The sequence below is a fragment of the Pezoporus occidentalis genome, unplaced genomic scaffold (assembly GCF_034315485.1).
Source record: "Pezoporus occidentalis ecotype Australia unplaced genomic scaffold, CSIRO_AGI_Poc_V1 ctg18, whole genome shotgun sequence".
In the NCBI taxonomy this organism is placed as follows: Eukaryota; Metazoa; Chordata; class Aves; order Psittaciformes; family Psittacidae; genus Pezoporus; species Pezoporus occidentalis.
Window position 1 is genome coordinate 6104094 of NW_026913640.1, and position 27015 is coordinate 6131108.

At 37.8% G+C, this 27015-nt stretch overlaps 1 protein-coding gene across 6 annotated transcripts in view; it reads right to left on the reverse strand.

The window, feature by feature from the left end:
• WASF3 (WASP family member 3) overlaps window positions 1-27015 on the reverse strand; it is a 65185-nt gene that overhangs the window by 7168 nt on the left and 31002 nt on the right. For 5 of the 6 annotated variants that reach the window (XM_062615147.1, XM_062615145.1, XM_062615149.1 and 2 more), the window contains 5 exons: window positions 18261-18403; window positions 11054-11188; window positions 8988-9141; window positions 6816-6933; window positions 1125-1300 (listed from right to left, as the gene is read on the reverse strand). In XM_062615147.1, coding sequence (XP_062471131.1) covers window positions 1125-1300; window positions 6816-6933; window positions 8988-9141; window positions 11054-11188; window positions 18261-18393 — 716 coding nt within the window. In that variant the 5' untranslated portion in view covers window positions 18394-18403. The remainder of the gene's footprint in view (window positions 1-1124; window positions 1301-6815; window positions 6934-8987; window positions 9142-11053; window positions 11189-18260; window positions 18404-27015) is intronic. The other variant, XM_062615150.1, reaches the window with a different exon arrangement.

A 27015-nucleotide genomic window follows, 5' to 3' on the forward strand; every position in this document is an offset into this window, starting at 1 on the left:
CTCCATCTTGCACTTGACAGCTGAACATCAATGTCATCTTACCAGATCAGCCTATATGGAAAGCACTGCCAACCTGCAATGTTTCATTAAGACTAACAAGAGACAACATTTTGCATTAGAAACTGTAAAAAACCTAATTGGTGATTAAAGGATTTTAGATGGAGGGGTCTGAGAATATCATTGAAACAGCAGCAGCAATTTTCTTTTTTGTTGCAATTACAAGATGATTGCTCTTCACAAAGACCAAACATTACATATACAAAGTTCTGAGCAGATTTTGTTGTTGTTAATTGATCTCCAGGGGACTGTGGACTAAAGGTTTCAGTCCACACTTTTGCTGCTGTGGTGCCTTCTCCCTCAACCTAGCCCTTCAACAATTTGAACGCTAAATTACCACACATTTTTCCCTATATGTATTTCCTATATTTCCACACAGAGGAAATGAAATAGGTGGGAATATCCTCTAGTGAAACCAGCTTAGTGAAAAACCTCAGACTTCCATGCACACCAGGAGAAAGTAACTCCCACTGAGCTCAAAGGGAATCTCAGTCAACAAAGATGAATTCTGCTTGCTGCGTGTCTGTAAGCAGAGATTTCTACTATTTCAAGCAGTATGTTGCATCTGGCTTTGTAGCTTGCTTTTTAGACAAATGTAACATTGATAGAGCTGAACTATTCCCCCATTAAAGCATTGTTAGAGGCAAAAATATGCTCAACTGAGTAGATCACAGAAAAATACTTAAGCTATACGCAGCATAACATACAACAAACCAGACACAAAGGAAGAGGTACTGACATTATCTGGTAGAAGCAGACTTAAATGCTTTTGTAACTACAGAAAACCCCTACAACTACTCAAGATCAAATACAAAGCATGTAGCAAACACTTCTTTCACTACAGTGCATAACATTACGATGACAAAATACTCATCTAAAGCTGAGGAGGAAAAAATTTGTTACAGAATTTATGTTACTTATGCGTTAAAATAATTTTGAGAGGAACTTTAAAACATGCATTTGTTTTGTTTGTTCTAACCACTCCCAGCCTGTAAAAACACCTAATTCTACTCAGCATTTCCAAACATACAACTGTGGTATAACAAACAGCTTTGCTGTAAACAGACCTAGTATCTGGGGACAGTGATCCCTCGGAAGATGCTCCATGGTACACACTTTGAGACAACCTGTTGTCAGGTCTAAGCTCTTTGTCATATGCCATCATATTCCACTCCTGGCGTCTGTTCCTGGCTTTTCTAACCTTTTTCACCTCACGGGTGGTGCCATCTATACGTTTTTGCTCCTAATGTTCAAACAAAAGAAATAAAGCATGCAAAGAGAGAAAAAAGGAAAGGAAAAAAGCTGGTTAAAATGCAATTAGAGTGCATGAAAATAAGACCAGATTTACAGATGAAGCCAAGTCTTCACAAAATTTCTCTGCACTGAAAATGAGTATCTCCTTATACTGTGAACCTCATTAGTAGTAAGACTTCTGCTTTGCCCTTCTGTAGGATGCACATGCTACAGAAGCGCATGTGTGATACCGACCTACTGTTTTTCCCAATACAGAAATGTGACTGATTTTAAAAGCCAACAAGTCTGACTTCTGACATCATATGCCATTGATTTAGACTGTCTTGAAGCCCTTGTAATTTCTTTCTCCTGCAAACCAATCTTATGACAACATGTCAAACACGGCTAGGGTTATTTTGGATATTTGCTAGTGCTGCAATCACCCAAGGCCTTCCGGATGTGTGGAAAAATTAGAAATTTGCCTATTTCATACTCTATGTGAAACTATTTTTGTTTAAATTCCTCTCCTTTCTTAGATCTGACTACCGGAATTCCTTCTACTTTTTCCTTATTGTCTCACATTAGCTTGTTCAAAAATGAATGACAAAAATCCTCTCTGCAATGTGTCAGTACCATTCAGGCCAGTGATCTATTATAGCCTGATAGCTTTGTGCCTGATCAGTCTGTTTAGGTTTTTTTATCTTTCTGTATAATTTCAGGCTCAATGAACGTCAGCATTTATCTACCAGTAAGATTTCCTAATAGTGGGACTCAACACTTTCACACCTCTGAAATGTTGTCCTCACCTACTTCTGGCTACTCAGTATGAATAGAAAAGCCATATTGGTGCTTCAGTAGAAAAATAAAGAAGTCTGCTCAACCCAAGCTGAGAAGAGTATTTATAAGCTACTCTTTTCTCAATATTTATGAGGGTGTTGAATTTTTTTTTAATCACCCTGCATCTTAGAATACTAACTCATAAATAGGTTAATCATGTTTTAGCTATTAAGAAGTCAGTATTAGGCTTTTGGCTGCTAGAAAAATAGTTTCTCAGCAAAGAATTATATTGATATTCTGAGAACAGTTATATCCAATTCTATTTAGAGAAGAGTTTGGCAAGATGCTGATACAGAAGCATTTTATTGTGGTATCTCTACCTTCAAAGTAAGGATAGTGGCTGAATCTATTACATAAGGATAATAGATGAATATAGGCATTTTACTCCAACCGTCAAACAGCACTGAGTAAATAATGCTGAAATAATGTGGCATCATGTATCACAAAAATCTATCAAACTGCTTGCTTGACCTTGTTTTGGATCTCTTGCTTTTTTGTGTCATGTCCATCTGAGGGACCTGATGATCCACATCTGCTAGCATTAAGAACGACAGAGAAAAGTCTTTTTGAAGTTCACCAGCCAAATGCTCTGACAGCACTTGTTCATTTCTGGCCCCTGCGGTGAGCAGGTTTTTGATGTGATTCATGTTCAGTAAAGATCATCACCTCTGTTCTTAATTACTTCTGAGAAAAATCTTTTTCCTCCCCAAACTTTTTAGAATTACAGCCTTTTTTATCCAGGTTATGCAAAGCTTGACCTCACCCTTTAATACTGGTTCTTCACACTAGAATTTCCTAATACAGGAAGAATTGTAGCAGAAGGGAGACAGATTCAGTCATGCTTCATTTTAAATACACCAAGTTTTGGTAATCACCATGGTTGAGTATATGCTTGTTAAAGGCTCGATCGACATCTGCCTTTTTAAATTGATTGCTGAAAAATTTGTTTAATTTATGACTTTTGTCCCGTTTCATTTATTAAGATTTTGTTACTAGATCATGCTAGATTTGAGACGAAAGTACAAGTAACCCTTCTGGTTAACTGCAAATAAACTTCAGGTTTCTCACAGTACAGTAACTCCATCCTTCCAGGGTCACAACTACATATTTCTTGCCAGTCTCTAGATTAAGTAAATAGCCATCTTTTGACCAATGTATGATACTGCTTGGAAGAAAATCATTTTGATACAATTCCTGTACAATCAAGAGTGCTAACATGACTGCTTATATATAATCACCTATTTAAAAGTTTGTTTTTAAAGAGATTAGTATGGTTTTAATGAAAAAGGTAAATACATACCCATGTATAAACAAACAACATAAAATAACCACAAAGCTTGGTTTATTTGGATCAGATTTTGGTTGTTCCAGACTAGCATGTGTAAGTGTGCTAATATAATAACAAATACCCTGGAACATTTTTAACTGAAAGCAGAATTAAACCCTACTTATATTTATTTTATACTAAACATTCCATAATCATATCTCCAAAACATTTAATCCCTCCCAAAACAGTGGGGCAGGCCAATTACTAGCAGCTGACAAAACTACATATACCTCTAACTACACATAGTCTATTTGAGTAGCTTTAAGTTGTTTCAGTAACACTTTCATTACCTTGACAAACAACTGACAACTGTAGCTTTAGTACCTAGGGCAATGCCAAAAGCTGAAGACTTTCAAATTAGCTACAGTTAGAAATACTTCTTAGGAAGGTCAAGCAGTATTAAGAAGAGTTACTTCCTTTAACTGAGTGTAATAGGAGCTGTGGCAGACAAGCGGATGCTGCAGGTAAAGCCAGAAAGCAGGTACATCATTGAGCTGCTGGCAGGAAGCAATTTCAGGAAATACAACAAGCATATCAGAGCCTTCAAACAGGGTTAAGTTAATTTGAAATTTGATATTTGCATCAAGAGTTAGCAAATGATATTTCAAGTATCTTAATAAGGAATTAGAGGTAGTAACAGAAAGGAGCTTCAGCAACTATTTGCAATACTTGCAAAAAACTGGAAGCGTGAGCCTAGAGTACATTCCTGACTTCACAAATTTACAAGACCCTATCAATCCCAAGTCATCAAGAAATATTTTTAAGGTACAAGTCCTCCAAATCTAAAAGATTTCTACTTATTTAAATAAGCAATTGTTCCTCAGAAAATATGGGGAACAATAATACACCAAGTAGAACAACTTTCCTTTGGTTGACCAGTGCTTAACAACTGGTCTACTGTGGTCATTCAGTTCAGAATATTACCAGAGTATATGAAAGTCCAAACTAACTTCATTGAACTCTGAGGCACTAATCTACTGAGAGTTTGACACTAAAGACAAAGCAACCAACCGAGACTACACCACAGATTTGAACTTAAATAAAATTGCAGTTTTCTTCAGACAAAATGTTCACCTAAAAGAGCCAAATTGGAGGAAGCCTGTACCAGATTTCTTCAGTTGAAAACAAACAATAAGTACACTATTTGAAGGCAAGGAAAGGAAGCTCACAAACCTTCTGCTGCAACAACTCGAGCATTTAAGGCAAGTTACCAAAATAATACTGGAAAACTGATGTTCTGGTGCAAGAGTACTCTTAGGCTTCACTGACCACCTATCTGTATTTGATCAGCTGGGTAGGTCTGCATTTGGATGTTTAGTTTGCAATTTGCTACACAAGACACTTCTACTTCACCTGCACAGCCTCTCAAGAACTTTCATATGTTGTGCTACTGTGGAGTACAGACTGCGTTAAGTGTTGCCTAAAATATAGTCTAAATGAAAGTTTTTATACAAAAAAGTTTTCTAAAAATCTCTCTAATGGTATAAAAACCCCCAACTCTCAGTACTTTTGTTTTTTTTTTCTTTTTTAGTATTAAAACAGAATAAAATAAAAAAAAAGCAGCAGCTGGTAATTTCTTTTTATCCCTCTGTAACGAAAAGATCCAAGTTTGAAAGGAAAAAGGTGGGAGGAAAAACCCAAAGGGTGCAATTATCCCTGTATATTTTTCATACAGAAATACTGACTGAAATCTAAGAAACCCCACATAAACTAGAGAATGAAAACTGCTTTATTTCAAGTCTTTTAATTGGATCAGTGACTTATCATACTGAGAATATAGTAGGATTATAACCTTTCCTATATGTTTTATTAAATTATGCAAAATAACGAAGTGACTATTCTCCAATACTGTGCTTTAGACAGTAACTTCTACTGAAAGTATTTACTTAGCTTTTTCAGCCCTATTTAATATGCCAATACTGAGATACCTGTCAAAACAGACATTTCTGACTCATACTCCTAACAGGATGACCTGATTTATTTCTTGCAGAGCTTTCAAAATCATTAAATAGCAACATTTTAGTTAAAGCACATCTTCATGTTTTGTTTAACAATGTTGTAGTCAAAAGTTTTGTCTGGCAACAGGAACAAGGAATTAATATATTTTTATAAAAACAGAATAGTAAAACTTCCCAACCACACTCTACAATTTGATCTCCAAGCAGGTATCATATATATTCGCATATATATACATACACACATGTATTATACATATGATGTATATACACAAATATACATTAGCACATATATTCACATATTGGATAATGTATATACACATGTATATATATGATATATTCTGATAACTGCTTATATATATGCATTTATAGGTATGCCAATATATATGTGTACATATACACATGTATGTGTATATACACGTGTATGTGTACTGAAAACTAAGCAGCTTCCTTCTATTTCTCCTGAGCAATCCTGTGCATCTTATCCAGACTTTTATTTAAGACGCCTTACCTCTCACTGAACCTATCAAAAAGGGCACTTGCTGTCAGATAAAATAGCAACCATTGCTTCAAACTTTGTTCCTTCACTTGTTAGGATTATCTTGAACAATCTTAAAGCCTTCAGATTTGATTAAAAAAATTATCTGCAAAAAGGCTGTGGAAGCAGCAACCGATTTCTTCATTCAAAACTAAAAGCCATTCAGAAAATCGACTGTATCAGAATATACATCTTGGATCAAACTGCTGAAGACACTCCAGAAGGATTTACAAGGCTTTTCTATGACTAAGCCCTTTTTTGTCGGTCTTAAACTTGGAGGAAACAAAGCACATTGCTCCTAAAATTCATCTTCTCTTCTTGCTGAACCACAGAGTTATTTTGAGGTGTATTATCATCTCATCTTACTTACTTGTAACAGGTATAGAAAAGTGAAAAGGTATGATCAAGGAATAAAAAAAAAAACCTGAACAAAATAAGCTCATGTTTTGCTACAGGAGTTGATGTTGCTAGATGAAGAACTATGAAAATAAAGGAAACCATAACTCCAATTCCTTCCTCCACCCCCCCCCCCCCCCCCCCCCCCCCCCCCAAAATCACAGTATCTTTTTCCAAAGCACAACAGGGCCATTTTGCCGAGTACTAATAAGCAGATGCTGGCAAATGTTTAAAGAAATATGCTGGAAAATAACTACAGTACTCTTAAAATTCAATTTGCAACTTCCTGAAATAGACAGGAGAAGTTATAAAAAAAAAAAAAAAAATAACAAACAACTAAACCTACAGTCACATCTAAAGAGGAATAGTCTTTCCATGCACACAAACTAAGTATGACCTAGCAATTTTTATGCCTGGACAACTATACACAAAACTGTAATACATACATTTGCTATTAGGTGTCTGCTTTTACCTTTTGTCTCCTCTTTTCCTTTCGCTTATCTTCAGTATCTTGTAACATTTTTTCTTTCCAAAGATCAAAAAAATAGGAAGGATCAGTATAGAACTTCAATCCATCTTTCTTATCGTCCCTGGAAATACAGGACAAGAAAAACTAAGAAAATACAAATTAGTAATTTTCAAACCAACAAAACTCACCTTTGGCAGTCATCCACGCTCCATCTTTTTTTCATGACAGGATGCCAAGTGCATTTAATGCCACTCTTGGTAGTTACAGCTTACAATTGACGTGATTCATGCCAAGAATTTCAGAGGAAAGGGGAGGAATACACAGCCTTTTGGGCACCATGCTCATCAGAGCTCAGCAGGAGCTCCTGCATCAGCCAGCTCACAAAAGTGAAATTCACTAGTGCTGGAGGAGAATCAATGCCAAGACAGGATGTGGAGGGGACAGAGGTGCATAAGAATGGGACTTGCCTGTCTCAAAAGAACTGGAAAGGAATATTTGGCGCAATCCAGACAGGTCTTACAATTTGAATTTAGGCACAAGGTAAGTCTGAGTACCTTTGCCTGTATGACAGGAAGCAACAGACAGCTGCTGTTCTCAGTGCAACTCTTCTGACTAGGGGAAGGACTAGCAATAGAGTGGCAACTGAAAGCTTGAATCCTACCGGACTATTCTAGGAGGATTTAAAACAGAGTTGACCTAGGCTTGCCAGCAGCAAGAGCTGCAGACACCCAGAATAAGCTACCACCATAAAAGGTATGCTATCAAATCTTAATCTTAATTTGATCCCATGGCCTGGAAATCATCTAATATCCTAAACTCCTGAAAAACAACAGGTGAAAAGGGAATCAGCATGGCAGGGCACCTAGTGTGGTCCAAACAGCTTATGTTGGCAATGCCAGTCTAGCTTGCTAAACTGGTGTCCTTCAGAGTCCCTTTTGGCTGTGGGTCCTAATTTCTTCCTGGGCAAATTTTGAGTGTAGCCGAGTTACGATTTCTACCAGCAAGATCAACAGTGATGGAAATTCAGCACACAAAAACGTTACAACCGCTGGAGTAGAGTACAGACAACAGAGGTTGTAAAATGTCTGTCATATAGCCATAAACCCCTTACTTTTTGTGTGCTAGATCTCCTTGCTAGTAACATCTAACCTACTGAAGGGGGTACTGGGGACACTTTTACACCCCCTCCAGACTACAGTTTGTAGTTCATTTAAGCTTTGTCCAAGGCAAATACAATTAGATTCAGCAGATGTAAAAGACTTAGCAAGAAACATCATTTTAGTCCATTCCATTAACATATCCCTAATAAAGCAAGAATAACAATAAAGGTCACTGACACTGTCATCCAGATGCATATTAGGACATAGCTGTGCAATACAGCTGATCGATAACAACTCTTGCTAACTGTTTGTCCATAAACAAACACCACCATTGTCTGTAGCAGTGGCAAAACCCATGTTCATCAGCTATAAATCTAGCAACTGTACCAAGTAAAAGCTCTTAGAAGTGAGATACACTGCAAATGCTCTGCTATGCCATTCCTAAAAAAACCTAATGATTTACTGCAGACCGAGTGCCTGCTTTACACATATACCTCACAATCTAGTAGCTCTCAGAAGCTGAAAGACACAATAAAAACGTTACCCACAACCTTTCAGACAGACAAATTATGATAGTTTCATGAAAAACAACAGACTTAAAGGCAACAGGAAAAGAAAACAGGAAACAAAGTCCTGCTTGCTGCTCTTTCATTCACCAGTAACCAGGAAAAGAAAAGACTGTGTATGCAAATATGTCTATACACTGGGATAAGAGGGAGAACAGAGGGAAAGCAAAAGCAACAAATCCAACTTTCTGGATAAACAAACCAAAGAAAGCAGTGTAGTGTACTATTAAATTTTTCTATCTTTTACATAATCAATGGTCCTTGATCTCTCAGCACATACTGCCATGTAACACTTATGCTGAAATAAGATGATTTTGTCAGGTACAACTCATGATTTTATGTGTGGTAATAGCAATTTTTGTTTCCATGAACGTGGGGTTTTTTGGGATGTCCCCAAAAAACATCTCAGTAACTAATATATCTTTTACCTTCTGCTGGAATTATTCTCTGCATACAACTAGGAGATAAAGGACAAAGAATAAGAACACAAACAATGAATGTTTCCATACCTATAAGGTGAAAGAATATTCAGAGGTGGTGGCTTGTCACTCTGATTATAAATATCAGCCACTGGGTTAGGAATGCTGTTCTTTGAAACTACCTGCTGATCCTGAATTGTTGAGCTCTTGAATGCTTTCTTCATGTTGATATCCTGCAATGATACTGTTTGAAACAAAGATACATTTATCAGAGGTCCGTGACTAACATAAGTGGATAAACAAAGTCTGTTTTATACCAGCTATTTAAAATATTTTCAGATAAATATAGAAAAAAAACAGAAAGATTTTTCTTTAGCGAATAACTGTTTTAAGCACAAAGGCATATAAGAATTACCATAATCAACCAGATGTAAGTCCCACTTGGTCCAGAACCTCACTTAAAACAATGAGACCACCATGGACTGTCTTGGAAGATGATGCAAGAATCCTGTCACATGCAGATGTCCAATTATCTCCCCTTTTTGAGGTTTAACCTAGACTTCTAATAGCAGAAAGACTGTCTTTAAGCCTGAACACAAGATCTGGTATTCCTCTGGCACAACATAGTTTATAATTACACATGATATCCATACGGATTCAACCCTTTTCTAAGTTTATTTCAATTATGGCACCCACAACCTCCTGTGAGAGTGAGTTCTACATATTTTTATTTTACCATCTTTCAACTCCAAAAATCTTTCCATGTAATTGAACATCACTTGATCTTTAGCTTTCCTCATCTCTCTATAGAAATACCTTCTTTAGACAGTCCAGTAACATACTTCCATTTTATCTTTTCATGTACACAATTCTAGGGGAAACAAGACTAGCCTTTTCGTTCTTTCTCTGTAAATTAAAGATTCAAGTCACTTTAATTAAATTAAGCTTTTAATCACTTTTAGCAAGACTTTCATTCTTAATCTAAGTTTTCCTAACGTGCAGCAAACACTGAAAAAGATCCAGATAATGCCAATCACAACTTGAAAGCTGCAGTAAGCTCTCCACATTATCTTCCATTCTTAGGCAACCTGAAATACACGTTTCTGACTGCAGCTGAACACAGCACTTCACTGCCTTGCCTACAATGGCACCAATTCTTGAATTGGTCCAACTTTACAACAGTGTAAGCTGTAGGAGTAGTGCCAACAAAATGCACTGGCTTGTTTTCTTTTAACTTCCATTAACATTTCATCTAATATTTCTTGTCCATTTATGTAATTCAGAGAGTCTTGAGAATAAACTGAGAATTGCACATGATAACTGAACAGTATTGGGCAAAAAATTAATGTATTGATGACCTGCAGAACCAGAAAGGCATGAAGATTGATACAGACCCTGTAAGGTATGGCTTTTAGAGCCAGGCAGAGAAACATGTTATACTTACCCAAGTAAGTGCTTCTGAACAAATTACACATTTCTAGTGTAAGTTACTTATATGCTTTTGAAAACAATCTCAACTAGTTTAAAATGTTTTTTTCAACTGTAGTTGAACAGTATAATGATGTTACTTAAATCCTTTGTTTTTACTGTGTGTTTATGAAGTGAATGACCAAACATGTAAGCAAGTGAGGATGTAACGGCATTTTAAAGGAAATCCTGTTTCTAGCGACTAGAACCCCCTACAGAATTTCACTTAACTAAAGCAAACACACAGTGCCCCTTTTAGGTGAAGAATGTTATATGATGACTGCAGAACAGATGCTACTAATACAGCGTGTGACCACCCTGCCCTGAAATAGAATTACCACCACAAACTTTTTCCAGTATTCTGACTCATTTCCAGTAAAGCCTGGATTTATTCAATTCTGATTTATTACACTCAAAACCTGCAAGTTTTCCCTGTGAAAAAAGGCATCTTAATGGCTCTATTACTACAGGGGCTTCTTGAAATAACACTAAGTCAAAGATGAAGACAGTTATATGACTCCAGAATATTTTTTACCGCTCTGCTAACATGATTTTTCTCAGCTTGCCTTACTGAGACAGCAAGAAGAAATATCAGTTGAGGATTTGAAAAGACAGAGATCGTTGTGTAATTAAATACTGTGATCTTGTCAACATCACTTCTGGCTCAATGCCTTCATGCAATTACCTACCCTCTTCTACTGTTGAATCCAGCTGTGTAACTTTGACAGCAAGGCGATCAATTCTGTCTTGAAGGGAATTTGCTCTGATGTAGAAGCTGTTGGCTTCATTAAACAATTCACCAAATATATCTTCAGCATGTTTGCCTGTGTAAGAAAATAGACAGGGAAATCCCCTTGCTGAAGGCTTACAAAACACAAGACAAATGGCTTCAATATCATGAAGTTATAATAAAACACAGTAGCTGTAGGATTATGACAGCACAGTTTGTCATTCAGCAAAATTTTGGGCACAGACTTGTACAAAAATCTCAAAATATACCATAAATTCTGTCTGAAGTCTGTTCTGGATGTGCTGGTTAGTCTTCCATATAAAAACAGGGAAGCTTTCGAATTTTAATCCTTATGTAGCTGAACTACTGCCAAGTGACACACAACTGATCATTAAAACCTGCCTCTGTGATGACAATAAAGGCCTAAAGTTACAGCTATCCATGAAAGCTTCTGAAGTCAATTTTGAAGTCTAAAATCTTTCAATCCATAGTGATTAAGATTTAATTATGAGCACAAGCATTAAGACAGACTGGAACAGATAAAACCAAAATCCTCATGCAAGGCAGCCCACTTACCTTTACCAATGCCACTGCATACATGTTACTGTCACTGGAGTCATTCAAGAGACTAAGAGGGCACTGACCATATTTACCCATGGCCAGCCTGACTTGATATACCACAAAAACAGGGCCTACAGCCTTTTCAGCCACTGTATTATCTCAATCACTGTGAGTAGATAGTCCAGATCAAAACTGCAGCCTCAGGCCCTGGCCTTAAAGGGCTATGGTGGACAGAAGTGCTACGTGATAAACTTAACCCCCTCTTGATCACAGATCCCTGTGTTTGCCTAATCCCTTCCCAGATGTCCCACCTCCCAGATTACTAGGCATCCTCATCAGTAGTATGACTCTTCTTCTGCCTCAGTATAAACCTCTCTGGTTCAGAATCCCCGGTTTAACACCTCTCCTGCCCCAGAACTTCTCCTACAAATTTCAGATTACAAGCAAATTCATTGCTCCTGCTCATTCAGCTGACAGCACCACACATGTCTCAGTCCCTCCTGCCCAGATACTGCTGCTTCCATTAAGACCTCCCCTTCCACAATTTCTACAGCCAACAGCCCCCTGGAGACAACCACACTCCGTTAATTCTCCATGCAAAAAGGAAAATCCTGCCTCCTGCATTTAACCATGCTTTTTAAACAGAAAATATATTTTAAAACACCACTTCTGAATTAAATTCATCTTGTTATGACCTATATCAAGAGGAGTCTGAAGAGCAGAAATGGAGGGGAGGGGAAAATACAACTCTTGTCTAATAGCTGGAACAATATGGCATATGCATTAACCATCTAAATGACAGCAACTTCCAAAAGAACGGCAATTATGGACATTTTAAATTAGGTCCTATAACCAACTTTAATATTCTACAAATGAAAGTACAGATGTAATGAAAATTTCAGCCAAGATCCCATCCTGTGAACATCTGGAGACCATGATTCAAAGTAAAAAATAGCCACACTTAGGAAGTAAACAGGATCCACCCCTTTCTTTGATCATTTAACTTGGGGGGAAGAGAACACCGACACTACTGCCAAAACAGTATCTGAAAGCACTGTTTGTGAATTACAAATTAAAAATATATATATATATTAATTTGATTACTGTGCTTTGAATGGAGGACTTCACCACAATAGATTTCTTCACTAAACATAAAATCAGCCAATATCTAACCCAAAATGTTAGATATTTTGGTGTATCCAAGCTCTGCTTCATACATCTGTGGAAGGTATCGGATAGGCAAGGTGTGCTCCCTACCTGCTCCTCATCTGTAGGAGTCTCAAAAACCACAGAACAGTTAGGGTTGAAAACCATCTAATCTAACTCCCTGCCCAAAGCATGGTCAGAGCAGGTTGCACAGGACTGTGCCCAGCTGTGTTCTCAGTACTTCCAAGGACAGAGGCTCCACAACTCCTCTGGGCAACCACTGCCAGTGTCCAACCACCTTCTCACTAAAAGCATTCTCTAAGCGCTTCCCAGTAGCTGGTTGAGATTCAATTATAATCCCCATTTGATTTAGTTGCTGCAAATGAAAAGGTTATCACAAGCTATGGAATAATTAAGCTTTTAAATTCTTCAGCTAAATAAAGCAGGTATTACATTTTACAGCCACCACTATTTAGAGTTCAAAACACCAACATTTTAATGGATGTTAGTTCATGTTAACATATTGAAATCAGCCTGCTGACAGAGGACTACTGCATTCTAGGATTAAACACATCACCTCTAGATAAGTCAAGCAGACAGGTGCTTGTCAGTTATCTTTCAGGAAGCAAAATAAGTCATAAAGTTGATTTGTGGGAACATGCTACTGCTGGTATTGAATCCTCTTTCAAAAAAACAACAAAGCCACTTGCTACTCTAAACCAAGTAAAAGACAGGTTGTCAATCTCCTGTCAGTAAAAACAGTGACATGGTAAAGCAATATCAGACACACTGTTTGGATTAACACAATGCACTAGGTTTTAGAAAGAAAGTAATAAGTCTCTAGTGTTTCCTATCTTACCATCTTTTAAATTGGATTTTTAATAAGACAGAAACAAGCAGATATGAGCATGTACCTTTCAACTTAAGAGTTGAGTTGTACGACTATAGTGACTGTACTATCAGACAGTCATTTAAAAACATGAGGTGTTGCCCCAATATATGGGCAACCTAAATACTAATTTAAAAAACCCTAAAAGGATTTACGCAGTCTTTCCTTCTAAGGCTCCCTCCAACCACAGAAACAGTTCAGGGGAAATACAGTCGTAACACTGCCTCACCAAATCTCCACTCTCAATAGGTTTTAATGTCAATTAATACAAGTGCCGCTTTCTAGCACTTCCACAGGTCATCTTCATAAGGCTGTATAGATTATATATATATGTCTATATATATGTCTATACATACACGTGTGTATATATATGACATATATATATTAGACTGCTCACAAAATAAATTTCCAAGCTCTGTGAGATGCTTCTGGAGATCAGCATTTCACAAATAATTAAAATAATACCTCTACCCAAGTTCTACAGTAATTACATGAAGCATCATCTTGCCACAACAGTTTATGACACCTTTAGCAAAGCCTAGACGCCACATGGATTAGTTGATTTTCACATACTGCATAAAAAAGTGTGCATTAACACGCTGAATACATTACCCCAAAGGTATCTCCTGCCAGTCTTCTGTTCTAGCAGAGCATTTTGACTGCTAAGTCAAACAATGGTGTTGGCTTGTCTGAAGACCAGAAACCAAACTGTGTTGATCACTTTGGCTAGTTTCCTTTCACACAGTTGAGGCTAGAAGGTACAGCTTTCCTTTGCATTCCTTGTACCACAGCACAAGTACATGGAAGAACACATTCAAGTTAATAGAAAGATTTACAGTGCATTAAGAGGGTACCAATTTTTCACACCACGAAGATGTGTTGCCAAAGAAAAAAGGTAGAACAGTGTTATCACACGGCATTCAGGTGTCACTTCTACAGGACACTGGAAGAAAGATGACACTAGGGCCACGCCAAAGGGTCCTAGGTGAGGACTGAAACATCCACAGAACTAGCTGGTGTTTTGTAAACTGAAATTCATCCAGAACATAACTATTTCATCACAACATGGAGCAGAAGACAGATCCTACCCACCCATTTGTAGCTGGATTAATTACCATTAGAATCACACTTCCTCCTTCTCCCACATCCCCTTCTTTTAAATAAGCAAAAGCAGTAGGTGCTACTGACTGCGTCTTGATTCTTACCTGCCTCCTCATAGTACCTCCCTCCAGCACCATACCTAACGTCACAAAAGCTAACTTCCCAACTCAGTCTGATTTACCAGGGGTAAAGAGCAGAGTGACACAAAGCTGGATGCAGTAGGCTGAAGCCTGCATGCAAACTAGTGAAACTGAGCCAATGGCCCGTCCACCCAAGAAAACCCAAGAAACCCACCCAAGAAAAAAAGAAGGCCAGTTCGTGGACATTGCTTTGTGTGAAGCAAAGTCTCCCAAGTCCCCACAGATCACAACTCCTCTGTTTTACATTGTGCAGCAAAAATGTTTGCTATCACTTGCACATGGGACAAAGAAAGTAGCTCTGCACCCATGTACTGGTGGTTTATACCTGCAGAAGTAAGATTTCGGCCTGACAGGTGGTATCTGAATGAAGGGGAAAGCTATATATATGAAAACACAAAATAATTGAAGACTCACAGAAACGAAAGAAGTGGTAATACAACTTGAAACACAGTATGTTAATGTACACACTGAAATCTAATTAAGAAAAGTTCAATAAAGGAGTTTTTAAATACTTTGCTTTTGATGACAATCAGATGTAATTTATTATTTCTTTCCCAAACTCAGGAAGAAAACCACAGTACAACAGATCCCTGTTGTAGAGAGCAGCTTTTTTTCCCCCACACTGTCTGGAGTCCTGCAGCCATCAGACCAAAATCCACTGCCAAAAGGAAGGGAGGATTTTGTGGAAGCTTTCTCCAAAACCTTTACTCCATGAATGTATTTACTGAGTAAAGCACTCACACGTATGAGCTGAAAATGCTCCCAGGTCTGTTCCTCCCCTCCCCCGCCCCCCCAGTAGATTATGTCTTCCCAAGTAGAGGTGAATCCCCTAGTCAAGCTTTTGCCTTATATAAAGTGCACAGTTTCATACTGAATGCTGCTCACTCTGCCTGTGCTCCAAGCCAGCTGGCTACAAACAAATCTGAATCTGAAGACATAATAGAAAAAAGCACCACTGAGAGCACATTCCCTTTGGATAGGAACTTGTTCATGTCTTCTGAAAAGAGCAGAGGCAGAAGCAAGCCAAATCTGTACGCAACAGCACAGACCTGCCAGCTTTATAATCCACGCTGAACAAACAGCACAACATTAAACACCAGTGTGACTGCAAGACAAACCTGTACTTGCTCTCTGTGCTTCAAGCTGTGGGAACACCAACAGGCTCTGATGCTGGCAGCAGGACATACCATGTTAGCTACAGCACAGCATTTTTCTATGATCATTTCCTTGCTCCCAGTTGGCTTGAAACACAGGCAAAACAAATGGTGTCTGCAGAAGAAAACCCTCTGCAAACATGACATTTCAGACTGTGGATGAGCCTGGTGGTAGACTTCACTCATTAAATACCATATATTCATCTGTTAAAACAAAGCACACATCATTTATTTGCACAGATCTTTAACTTAACACCAGTGAAGTACTTCAGGGCTCTCTACAGAGACTTCTGATGACCAGAGAAATCCAAAAAAGGAAAATTTCAGGATATGGATTGCATAAGTACCCAGTTCCTTAGCAACAAGCCTAAGAGGATCTGAATATGCAATGTAACAGGCAGATTAGGCCCAAGACCAAACCTGGAGAAATGAAAGCTAGACATTCCTCACAAGTCAGACAAGTGAAAAGTGAATTATCCACACTTTGGCAGTCATTGTACAAAACCAAAATGTGGTCTTATCAGACATCCTTGAACGCAACTACGGCATTAGCCGTTCTTCTCAATTTTCTGAAGATTAAGGATGTCAGTATTGAGCAACTGCCTGATAAAACTGTAAATGAAACTCAATGACAATACAAATTAGCTATAAATTAACTTTAGACACATAATTGGCAGCTACTGTGCAAGAAAGATCAGAGAATCACTTAGAAACTTCTCCGAAAATATCAACTCAATGTTTAGGAGCAACCGAAACTTCTTAAATTCTTAGTGAGCTAATGACAAAACAGAAGTCTGTTTTGATTATGATCCGAAGTCCTCAACACTCCAGCTAGAAACCCCCCAACATACTCTCACTTATATAGCCAAAGCAGAAACAACATGATCAGAAATGGAATAGTTTCTATTCAAAAAGAGTATTAACAGATGAGGACACTCCAACCTGGAAAGGATATCACTCAGAGAACACGATAAAGACTTAATAAAATCACAGATGATGATGGCAATACATGAGATGAAATCACCTGTCATTATTTTTCATAATTCAAGAACCAGAAGATACTAAAAGGAAGAAACAGATCAACTGCTGTTGTGGGACATTCTTGCCAGGGGTCATGGGGATTGCACTTTTTCTTGACCAATATGAACCCATCTAAGTAATTCTACAGATGATAGGTTCACAAATGCTCATTCCACAGGATGATTCAGATGGACCTCCAGCTCAGAAATCCTACATCACTGTCTGCTGGAATGGGGAACATGATGTGTTTTTTGTGCTCTAAGCATAGGCTATTTCCTATCACCACAAATTGAAGACTGAACTTAGTGGGACCCACAGCCCAAGCTCCATGCAGCCTTTCTTACATTCTTAAACCATTTCAGTTTAAAAAGTGAAGGAAACTGATGAAGCAATAATTTCCTTTTTAGGACCAGAATTATCAGCACAAACAACAGCAGCTGATTATTAAACAGGCTCTGAAGAAATCTCTTTTTCATTCATTAAGAAATATTATTCCTCTTGCAAGCACTCCAGGCATTCTAGAATTGATGGTTGTGGCATCAACTGCCAGGTGTGCTGTGTAGGCTATATGGAGCTGACATAGTCTGCCTCAACAGTAGCCTATAGGTTTGTTCAGTCAATGTCATTTTGATGTATGTGCTTAATTTAATTTATATGATGTGATCACACACATATATACAGAAAAGGCTTAAGAAGTTCTAGCACATTAAGACAAACTGAAATCTCAATCAAATGTGTCATTTGATGCCAAGAGGCAGAAGAGTTTGCTCATTTCATCCTGTACAACTGAAAACCAAAAATAACTCAAGTGTCAGTCCCATTTCTTGTACCAATTTCTCTCACATTAGAAAAATTCCTGGTTTTCTATGCCATGGTCTTTTCGTTGTTTGCTTTTTTGTTGTTGGTCATGGGGTGGGGAAAAGAGGTGTTTGAGGGGTTTTTTTAAACTTATAAATCTTAGAGATTCTTGTATAAAGCCATAAAATAGACGAGCATAAAAGAAATATACTATAGTACAATATACTAGCAGTATATTGTACTATATAAGTGGCAATGTCCTGTATCATAATTTTGTTATTTAAAACAAGCCATCTTAAAGTTTTGTTCAGGTTTTCAGCAGGAGTCAAATACTTGCAGGAAGTTCCAGATACTTACTTAAGCTGCTAAGCTGGCGTATGATAGCAGCAAGGGTGCTATTTGTTACACATTCCAGTTCACTAGTGATTCCCTCTGGCAGAGCTCCTCGGCAGAGATGCCGTGGTTCAATGTTCCTTTTCACCAAAGGCATGGCTCACAACCTAGAATTTAAAGAAAAATATGTATTATATTTACAAAAATGAACTTAAGAACTATGAATTTGTGTAGCACACACTCAGGGTTTTTTCCTACAAAATATACTTCACCTTTCTTCTTTTAAAGCTCTTGCTTCAGCCTTCCTGCTGTAAGATGCTGTACAATTCCTACTGAGGCACTGGAGTCATGCACTCAAACCAGAACATAAGAACAATGCAGATAAGCAGAGGATGCAGGCCATGTAGATAACAAACACTTTTCTCCTCAGATTTGGTGTAAGATTTACTGTATACACAGACTGTGCTTCAGTACTGGAATCAATGGACTTGAGTGCACATTTGCATTCATAAAAACCTGGCAGTGCCTGCAGGAGTGGCAGGAGAGATCACTGGCTGGAACAAGCTGGCTTGCTGCCTTGGTAATCAGGTCACTGATGGACTGTCCATGTGTATAGCCCCTGACTACATTAGACACTGACCTACCCTTGCTCTAACAGTTTTCAGTCAAAATGATAAACTCATCTAACAAATAAGGAGAAGAGCCCTGCTGAAATAGGCTGGGTGAGAATAAGGAAGAAGCTGACTTGTGAGGAAGAAGACAGTTTTCCACAGGTGGTGCTGACTAACAATCTGAACAAAGTAAAAGCATGTATTGAACAGATTTTGGGAACATGCCAGATGTGGGAAGACACTGATTTGAGAAAACAAAGGTTATCAGAACTGGTTTTCTTGGGGCAATAAAAGAAATTAGGATGGGGTGACAACAAATACCAAAAGAGAACTCAAAGCATCACAAAAGGCACAACAGCACAGAAACACTATCCTGCAGAAAGGAGCTTTGAGAGCAAAGATGACCTTTGTCAGTGCACGCAACTTTTCCCCATCACCTCACACAATGCACTGGGGTTAGTCGGAAGCTGGCTGCACGCTGCCCAGCTAATTGCCTGCTGCCTTTTGAAAACACCTACCACTTCAGCAGGAACATTATTTTAAGTCAGTTTTCCTTCATCGTGTTCTTTCTTGCCTGTAAAAGCTAATTTGAAGAAAACACAGAACTGCAGTTTGAGTTTCTCATTTTCTCATCAATTCATTATGAAATGATCCAATGCGTTTCAAAGCTAGCAAGGGAGAGACAGACCAAGACATCTCAATTCTTTAAAGACCAGGTTAAAACACAACAGTGCTTAGGGCAGGGGAAAAGCAACTTTCATTTTTGAATGCATTATTTAAATTAGCCTCATTTCAGCACAAAGTTTAATTCCAAAAGGTAAACTGAGCACTGATGAGTAAATATATGCAACAGATTAAGCAATACATTAACTGCTCCTGATCAGAGGAAGAAAAAAAGAAAAAGACAAAAAATAGGCCTACAATTTCAAGTTTGTTCTAATTTAAAACCTTGAACTATCTGAATCAAACACTAACAGACCTATTCAGCTACTAACCCATCTGTAAGTAAAAAAAGCTCTTTACTATGTGTTCTTGCCATTAAAGCACAGCCACGTTCTATTCACTACACACAACAATTAAATGAACTTAATCTTTCTTAAAGAAAATTCATGAGAAGTAACATGTATTCTGAAAAAAAGAAATTCACCTAGCAGGAGGTTAAACAGACGTAACAAGCCTCTGAATTACAGGCACTTCAGACTCTTTAACAGGCTTGGGGTAGTATGTTATCAGGTACAAAAAGGAGTTGGCAAAAGCAGTTCCAAGGCCTTCCACATTCATCTTCCACTTGAAGTCACACTTCAGCCCTGTTTACTAGAAGAAATATCCACTGTGATATTCTGTCACATATTAAGCATATTGGCATTTGGTAAATCATATTAAATTTTATAACATAGAGGGTAAATAACTTTCCTTCCACCCCAAAATAAATGGAAAACATAGGGTAAGTTATTTTCAAAAACTGTATTGGTTCAGAAGATTGGGACCAATCATAGCTGATTATTTTCTTATACATTTTACCAAAGCTAGGCATGCAGCACAACCATCTGCAGGATAAATAGGTCTAGCTCCGCTTCCTGCCAGCTGCATCTGGCACAAGGATCTAGAAAGATGCTATACTACATATATATAACTGGCTGTATGTGACATGTATGAGACATTTTCATCAGGCCAGCAAAATGGGAGCAGGAGTCAAAGGGGAAAGAAGAACACTAAGAGGGCAAGATGCCGTCACTTAACATCTCACTAAATCCACGCATGCCTCCTTGGACATGGATCAGACACAACATCTGGCTGGACTGAACTCTGACCGGAGCACAAATGGACACTGATCAAACCCTACAGAAATTAGCAACAGCACAGCTAGCCCTACTCGATTTCCACACACATTCTGAAAGGACAGGACATCAGAAGTTTGAATTAACTTGGATTAGACCATTAAAAATTCACATTAGGCATGCTCCCCCAGTGTTCTCATCTCCCTTTTTCTTCCATTTTTTCCCCCATCATAACAAGTTGCGTAACTGCCTTTTGTTTTAAAATTAGAAGGCACTTATTCCAGTAGTTATTGCCGCAGAGGCAAGAGGGTTACAGAAACAGATAATTGATGCATTTCTGCTTTTCTTTCCATAATTCCCCTGCAGTTGTGAGAGTATCTCTCCGTGTCGGCTCAGACCACCCTCCTCTGGGCAACAGCTGTTAAACTGCATGCAAGAAGTTAGACATTGCCTTGGCAAGTCAGGTTTGAAAAAGCAACAAAAAAGTCAAGTAGAAAGCAGATGTGCAGTCACAAACATGAAAAAGACAAACACAATGTACGATCTTCCCAAAAAACAGCAGAGCACAGCTATTACAACAGACAAGTTGGGTTTTCAAGTATTTGAGCAGCTAGCAAAACCTCAAAGCATCAGCTGTTCCCCAAACCTGCATTTTGCCCTTTTATAGCCCCCCTTTTTGGGGGATGTAAAAGGGCAAAATGCACTAAAACTATGAACCCGAATTTCATGGGTAAGTTCTTTGTATATTCACTAATACCACAAAACAAATGCCTCTATAGTTGTGAATATTTCCTTATTACATTTTCTCAAAGACATTGTTCAATCCTTTCTTGAAACTCTTAAGAGGCTTCTTCTCATATCCTCCAGTAAAATATAACAAAGCTGACAATTTTTACCATGACAAAGAGCTTTTCATACATCCAACCTAAATTCTCCCTGAACATACTCTATTATTTTCAGGGAGCTTTATCACTTTTCATTGATGAATCCCATTGGATTTCTATGGGGAATTAAAAACAAGAGACAGAATATGCAGCTTCTCATGAGAAATGCAGCATGTGGGATTCCACCCAAAATTAAGCATCTAAATTTGCATGATTACATATGTGAGCTCCATGCCCATGTCCCCCTTGAGAGCTCAGTAGAAACAGAAAGCACCTAAATCACTGTATTTATTGGCAAATAGAAACAAGAATGATACCATGAGCTCAAATATGCAGCACACTCTGCTATGCAACCCATCAAAATGTGGGTGTTTGAATCCAGAACTGATATTCACCTCTTCAAAACCAGAGAAATACTATCAGTTTCCTCACCTCTAGCCCCACAATCAAGTTACACTACTTTCTACTCACACCCTCTCCATGCCTAGGGCATTTTGACTGTCTGCAGACAGTTACATTTTTCCATACCTCATGTCCTAATACTCAGTTCAAAATTTCATCTCTGAATGGCACCCAATTAGGCAATACTACACATTTTCCTGTTCTAGAATTGTAAGTACAGACAGTCTGCAAACACCCCACCTTCAAAATGTATGTTATGTGCTAGAGAGGAAGAGAAGGGAAAGCGGGAAGATGAAAGATCCCAAACACTGTTTCAGAGATGCTCTCCATCCCCATTTTTTTTCCAGGGAGTCAGTACAATCAGATTTCCCTGTCCTCCAAAGGACCCTCATCCTTTACTACAAGACACACAAAAAGACTACATGGTTCTTTAATATTAAAGTTATTTATATATTCACTAATATCACAAAACAAATGCCAATTCATTATACAGCCTCAAAAGGCTGGTTCTTTTTGGACATGTGGAAGGTTGGCTGGGGACAAGTAGGTCCATAAAATATATTTACATAAACAAAACCAAAGAGCAACCCATCCCCTGTTGTCCTTTCTCTCATCATTGCTTAATGTCTTGATATCCTTATCTCAAAGGAAGGAAAAGAATACACATGCCTTTAATGCATATCCTTTTCTGTTTTATCTTTGTCCTAAATGACAAAGATTCACAGACCTGATGCCTGTGAACCCTTCTTACTTATCTGTCAATGTCATTTTACTACTTTATCAGTAATGACAAGTTAAAAACACGAACTGAAACTAGCATATATAACCTGGAAATCATTATTTTAAGTTCATGATTCATCTACTGTCATTCATCTGTACTTTTTAAAGCTTGGGGGTTTTTAAACTGGCTTCATTCAAACTAAATCAAAGATCTATATACTGCAAAAGTACACAAAATATTCAGCCATCAGTTATTGCATAACACTGCTTCAATGCCCCAGGATTATTTGATATTTCACAGAATCATAGAATAGTTAGGGTTGGAAAGGACCTTAAGATCAACTAGTTCCAATCCCCCTACCATGGGCAGGGACACCTCACACCAAACTATGTCACCCAAGGCTGTGTCCAACCTGGCCTTGAACACCACCAGGGATGGAGCATTCACAACCTCCCTGGGAAACCCATTTTCCTTGCCTATCTTACCAACATGTATTAGCAACAACGAACTGGCACTGAAATCCCTAAAGCAATTATCTTTCTTTATTAGACAGAGCTCTCATTTTATTGTCTTTTGCAATGAGCTATTTCTGGAGGTTCACCAACTTGGAGGTTGTTTCCTATTTTTATTCGGTTGTGGTTTTGTCTATGCAAAGCTCTTCAGGGCAGATTTTATGGTCCAATGATATTATGAAGGAAACCAAGACATTAAGTGATGACAAGAGAAAGGACAACAGGGGAGCGAATGGTGGCTGGTTTTCTTTATTTACAACCTAAATATGTTTTATGGACCTACGTGTCCCCAGCCAACCCTCCACATCTTCAAAAGCTGCATAAGCACAGCAAGAATTTTAAGTGGGTAGTTACCTCTGCTAACACTGTGGGCCTTCAACACAGAAAGTTTACAGAATTTTAAAAGGTGAACATATTAATTCAGTAATTTCCTCTACAAAGTTAGGAGAGAAAAAAGAAAATGGATCTCCATAGCATCAAACATTTGCAGTTACCTTAAATTTAGCTCTCATCAGAAGTTCACACTAAATCTAAACAAGCATACACAAGATGATATTCATGAATGCAGGAAGGAAAAGTCCCGAGAATGATTTAACCTGAAATTAAGTAGCTATTGTTTCCATGAAAGTATGGACTGTAATATAAAAGAGGTTTTAAAATACTATCAGCAATTATGAAGACAAGTCAGAAACCTTATTCTCACTAAAGACTGCTGTATGATCTTTTTTTTGACCTTTGTTCTACAACCCCATCTTTGCAATACCTCTTGACAGAGGTTCAAGCAGTGCATGTGCCATGTTCTAATAGCATTAAATGTCTCATTCCACTGAAGTACCTGTGTCTACAGTTCACCACCTAATACACATGCCTCTATGAACAAGACTGAGGAACCACTTTAAAGTTATTGCTTTAATCTTTTTCTTCCCAATAGAAATTAAATATTCTAAAACTACAATCCCAACAGTAACTATTCATCACAATATTTTCCCTCCCAGTTTCTAAGGAAATAAGAACTTATCATTATGAAGTAGAGACACATCATGATAAATTTTCATTGGCTCCAAAGTAACAAGCATATACATGTCATCCAACTAAATGACTTCACCACTGTCAAAGGAAGAAACAGCTATTTCTTGTTCTCTGCTAAGGAAGCAAGTGTCCAATCAGTAGCACAACTGAGGTTACTGCATTGTTTCATCTCCATTTCCAGGGATACAACTACAGTTCTTTTCAGACCTATCTAAAACATATCTATGGAACATATATATATTTTCCCCCCTCCGTTAAGTTTTTTCATCATCCTATTTAAGAGATTTTGCAGTTTATATTCACAGCATTTTGTCACACTGCCCAATATGCAAAAAACCTTGCCAGTCAAGTAGTTCAGCTATTTTACCCCTCTGTCTTTTAAATCTTTATACTTTCTAGAGATGCCTTATGATTTTTAGAAAAATACAGGAAAATATATACAAACTACACTTGTCAAATTGAAGTATTTTTTAGCACACTAATATTTAATTTCATCACAGAATTTCATCACCAGATAAATCTTCCCCAGAACACCCGTGAATAACCCTCAGCTAGCTGTAACCTCTCTTCTTTTTCTCATACTTATCTTTCTTCTGAAAGCCAAGATCTTTGGTTGTATCACTTTCTTCTCACCTTCTCAATTAGACTACTAGCTTACTGCACTTCAGTCATAATAGTTTCAGTCTTTAAGTATCTCACTCTCAAAAGTAACCTTCTTGAATCTAATGTCAGATTCCCATTCCTTAAAATTCTTTTCACTGAAAGAAACACAAAATAATGGAAGAAAACACTGTGGGTCAACTGAAGCTATTTGTTAAGCTTTAAAATGTGATTTCTTCCTGACTGACACATTTTAATCTTCCTTAGTGCATTTAATGTTCCTGAGATATTTAAGAACAGATTTCTCACCTGAAATCTAACGCAGATTTACAGACTGTACAATATAATAACTTGCTGTCCTGAATACAATCATCCTGCCAGCACTGGATCCACCCACCCTTTTCTGATCATTCTCAAGTAGATCAGATGATCATCTACAGATGATCCAGGACACCTTCACACAGGACTAGATTATCTCATTTCCAGCTCATACTCTGTCCTTTCTCTAACCAAAATTTTGTTCAATATGGCAAAACACTAGTCACACTTTCTCTCAAACGAAATAGGGCTAAAGGGTACTAAAGCAATCCAACTGATTAAACTGTATGACATCCACATGTGGTATACTTGTCACTCTAGAAAAACAAGAAGTGCATGAAAAGCATGAACTGAAAAACTTGTGTACAGAAGCTTTTACACAAATAAGTAAATTTAAATCTGGTTTAACAGAACAATATTACCTAACTGTGTTTAAGGGTAAAAGGTGACTAGTCACATCGACAGAGCATGCTGAATGGCGAAAAAAGTTGATTTGTTGATTTGTGTGGGTCCTAATTCAGACTGACCACCATTAAATGTATTAATTGTTCTATATAAATCACATTTTCATTTTCCTCCCATATCCATGCGGATAATGTAACCATGCACACAGTGACAACAACTCACATTGTAGCTTTCTGCTGAATGAACAGAGGCTAGTTTAAAGTATCAACAAAAGATGCTGACACGTTAATCTTGTTCTTAATGTGATGGCTGCTCATACTGCTCATAGGCCCTTCCAGATGGCTCAGTGTGAAAGGGATGGTGGGATGGGGAAGGAGGAATATTCCATGCTGTTCTGAACATCTGTTCCACTGTGTTTATACATTAAAAACAACAACAGAAACCTTACAGCCACTCTCTATTTTACTATTTGTATCCAACACTACTAGGCTAACACCAAGTACAGTGTAAATGTTACACGCGTACATGAGAAAGCAAAAATATCTTTTCATGTGGCTGTTTTAGGAATAGACTTGTTTCAATAAGGAAGTACTTATGCTGCACTGAACACACATTCTTGTTTCACATGACCTTTCTTGAAATCTGTATTATACTCCAAGAATTTATTATCATCCCTCTCCTGTTCAAGCAAACATAACAGAACTGAATTACCCTTTGTTTCTCTTTAGGTTTATTGTCTTTCCTATAAAGATACACACTATGCATTTGTTGCAGCTTGTTTAAATCCTATTTGAACAGTTTTGAACAGCAACTCAAAATAGTTTCATTGTGCATATACAGAAACAGTGGTAGTTTTTAAGCAGAGTTGAAAGAAAGAAATAAGAAGATAAGTATCTTAAAATATACAGTCTCCTTCTCAGTTAACATTTACCCTTTAAAAATATCATCTTTTGAAAAGAACCAGTCAGCCAGAACAAGGAGAAGGAGCTTGGTGCCGAGTTAAGAAAAAGGAAGAAGCAGCGCTTTGTCCTATAGCACAGAAAAAAAAAAAAAAGACTTAGATCCATCATCCCCTCCCTTTTGTATTATCTTGACATGTGCAAACCATACGGCTGCTGAATTATTCAGCTCTTTCTACTTCGAATAACCAATGATTACACATATGAAAATTTAGAAGTACTGAAACAGATGGGGAAAGTGGCATCCTGTAAAATCTAATTTTGCTTTAACCTTTAGGATCCAAACAGTAACATTCAGTCAGGAGCACAAACTGGATGAAGTCAAAAGGAACAACCATCACAAAGCAGCAGAGCACTGGTTATAATGCCCAGCTAATTAGGCCAGGAACAGCCCTCTACTAGAAGGTCAAAGTGTTCCCAGTTGTCTTCAAGCTTGTATCTTAACCAGGTACGAGCACGGAGTTGGTTGTGTAGACAGAGCCACACAGTTCTCTCTCCATGGCCAAACTCAGCAGCCTAGAGAGCTGACAAAACATCTACAGGCCATTCTTTTAACAACC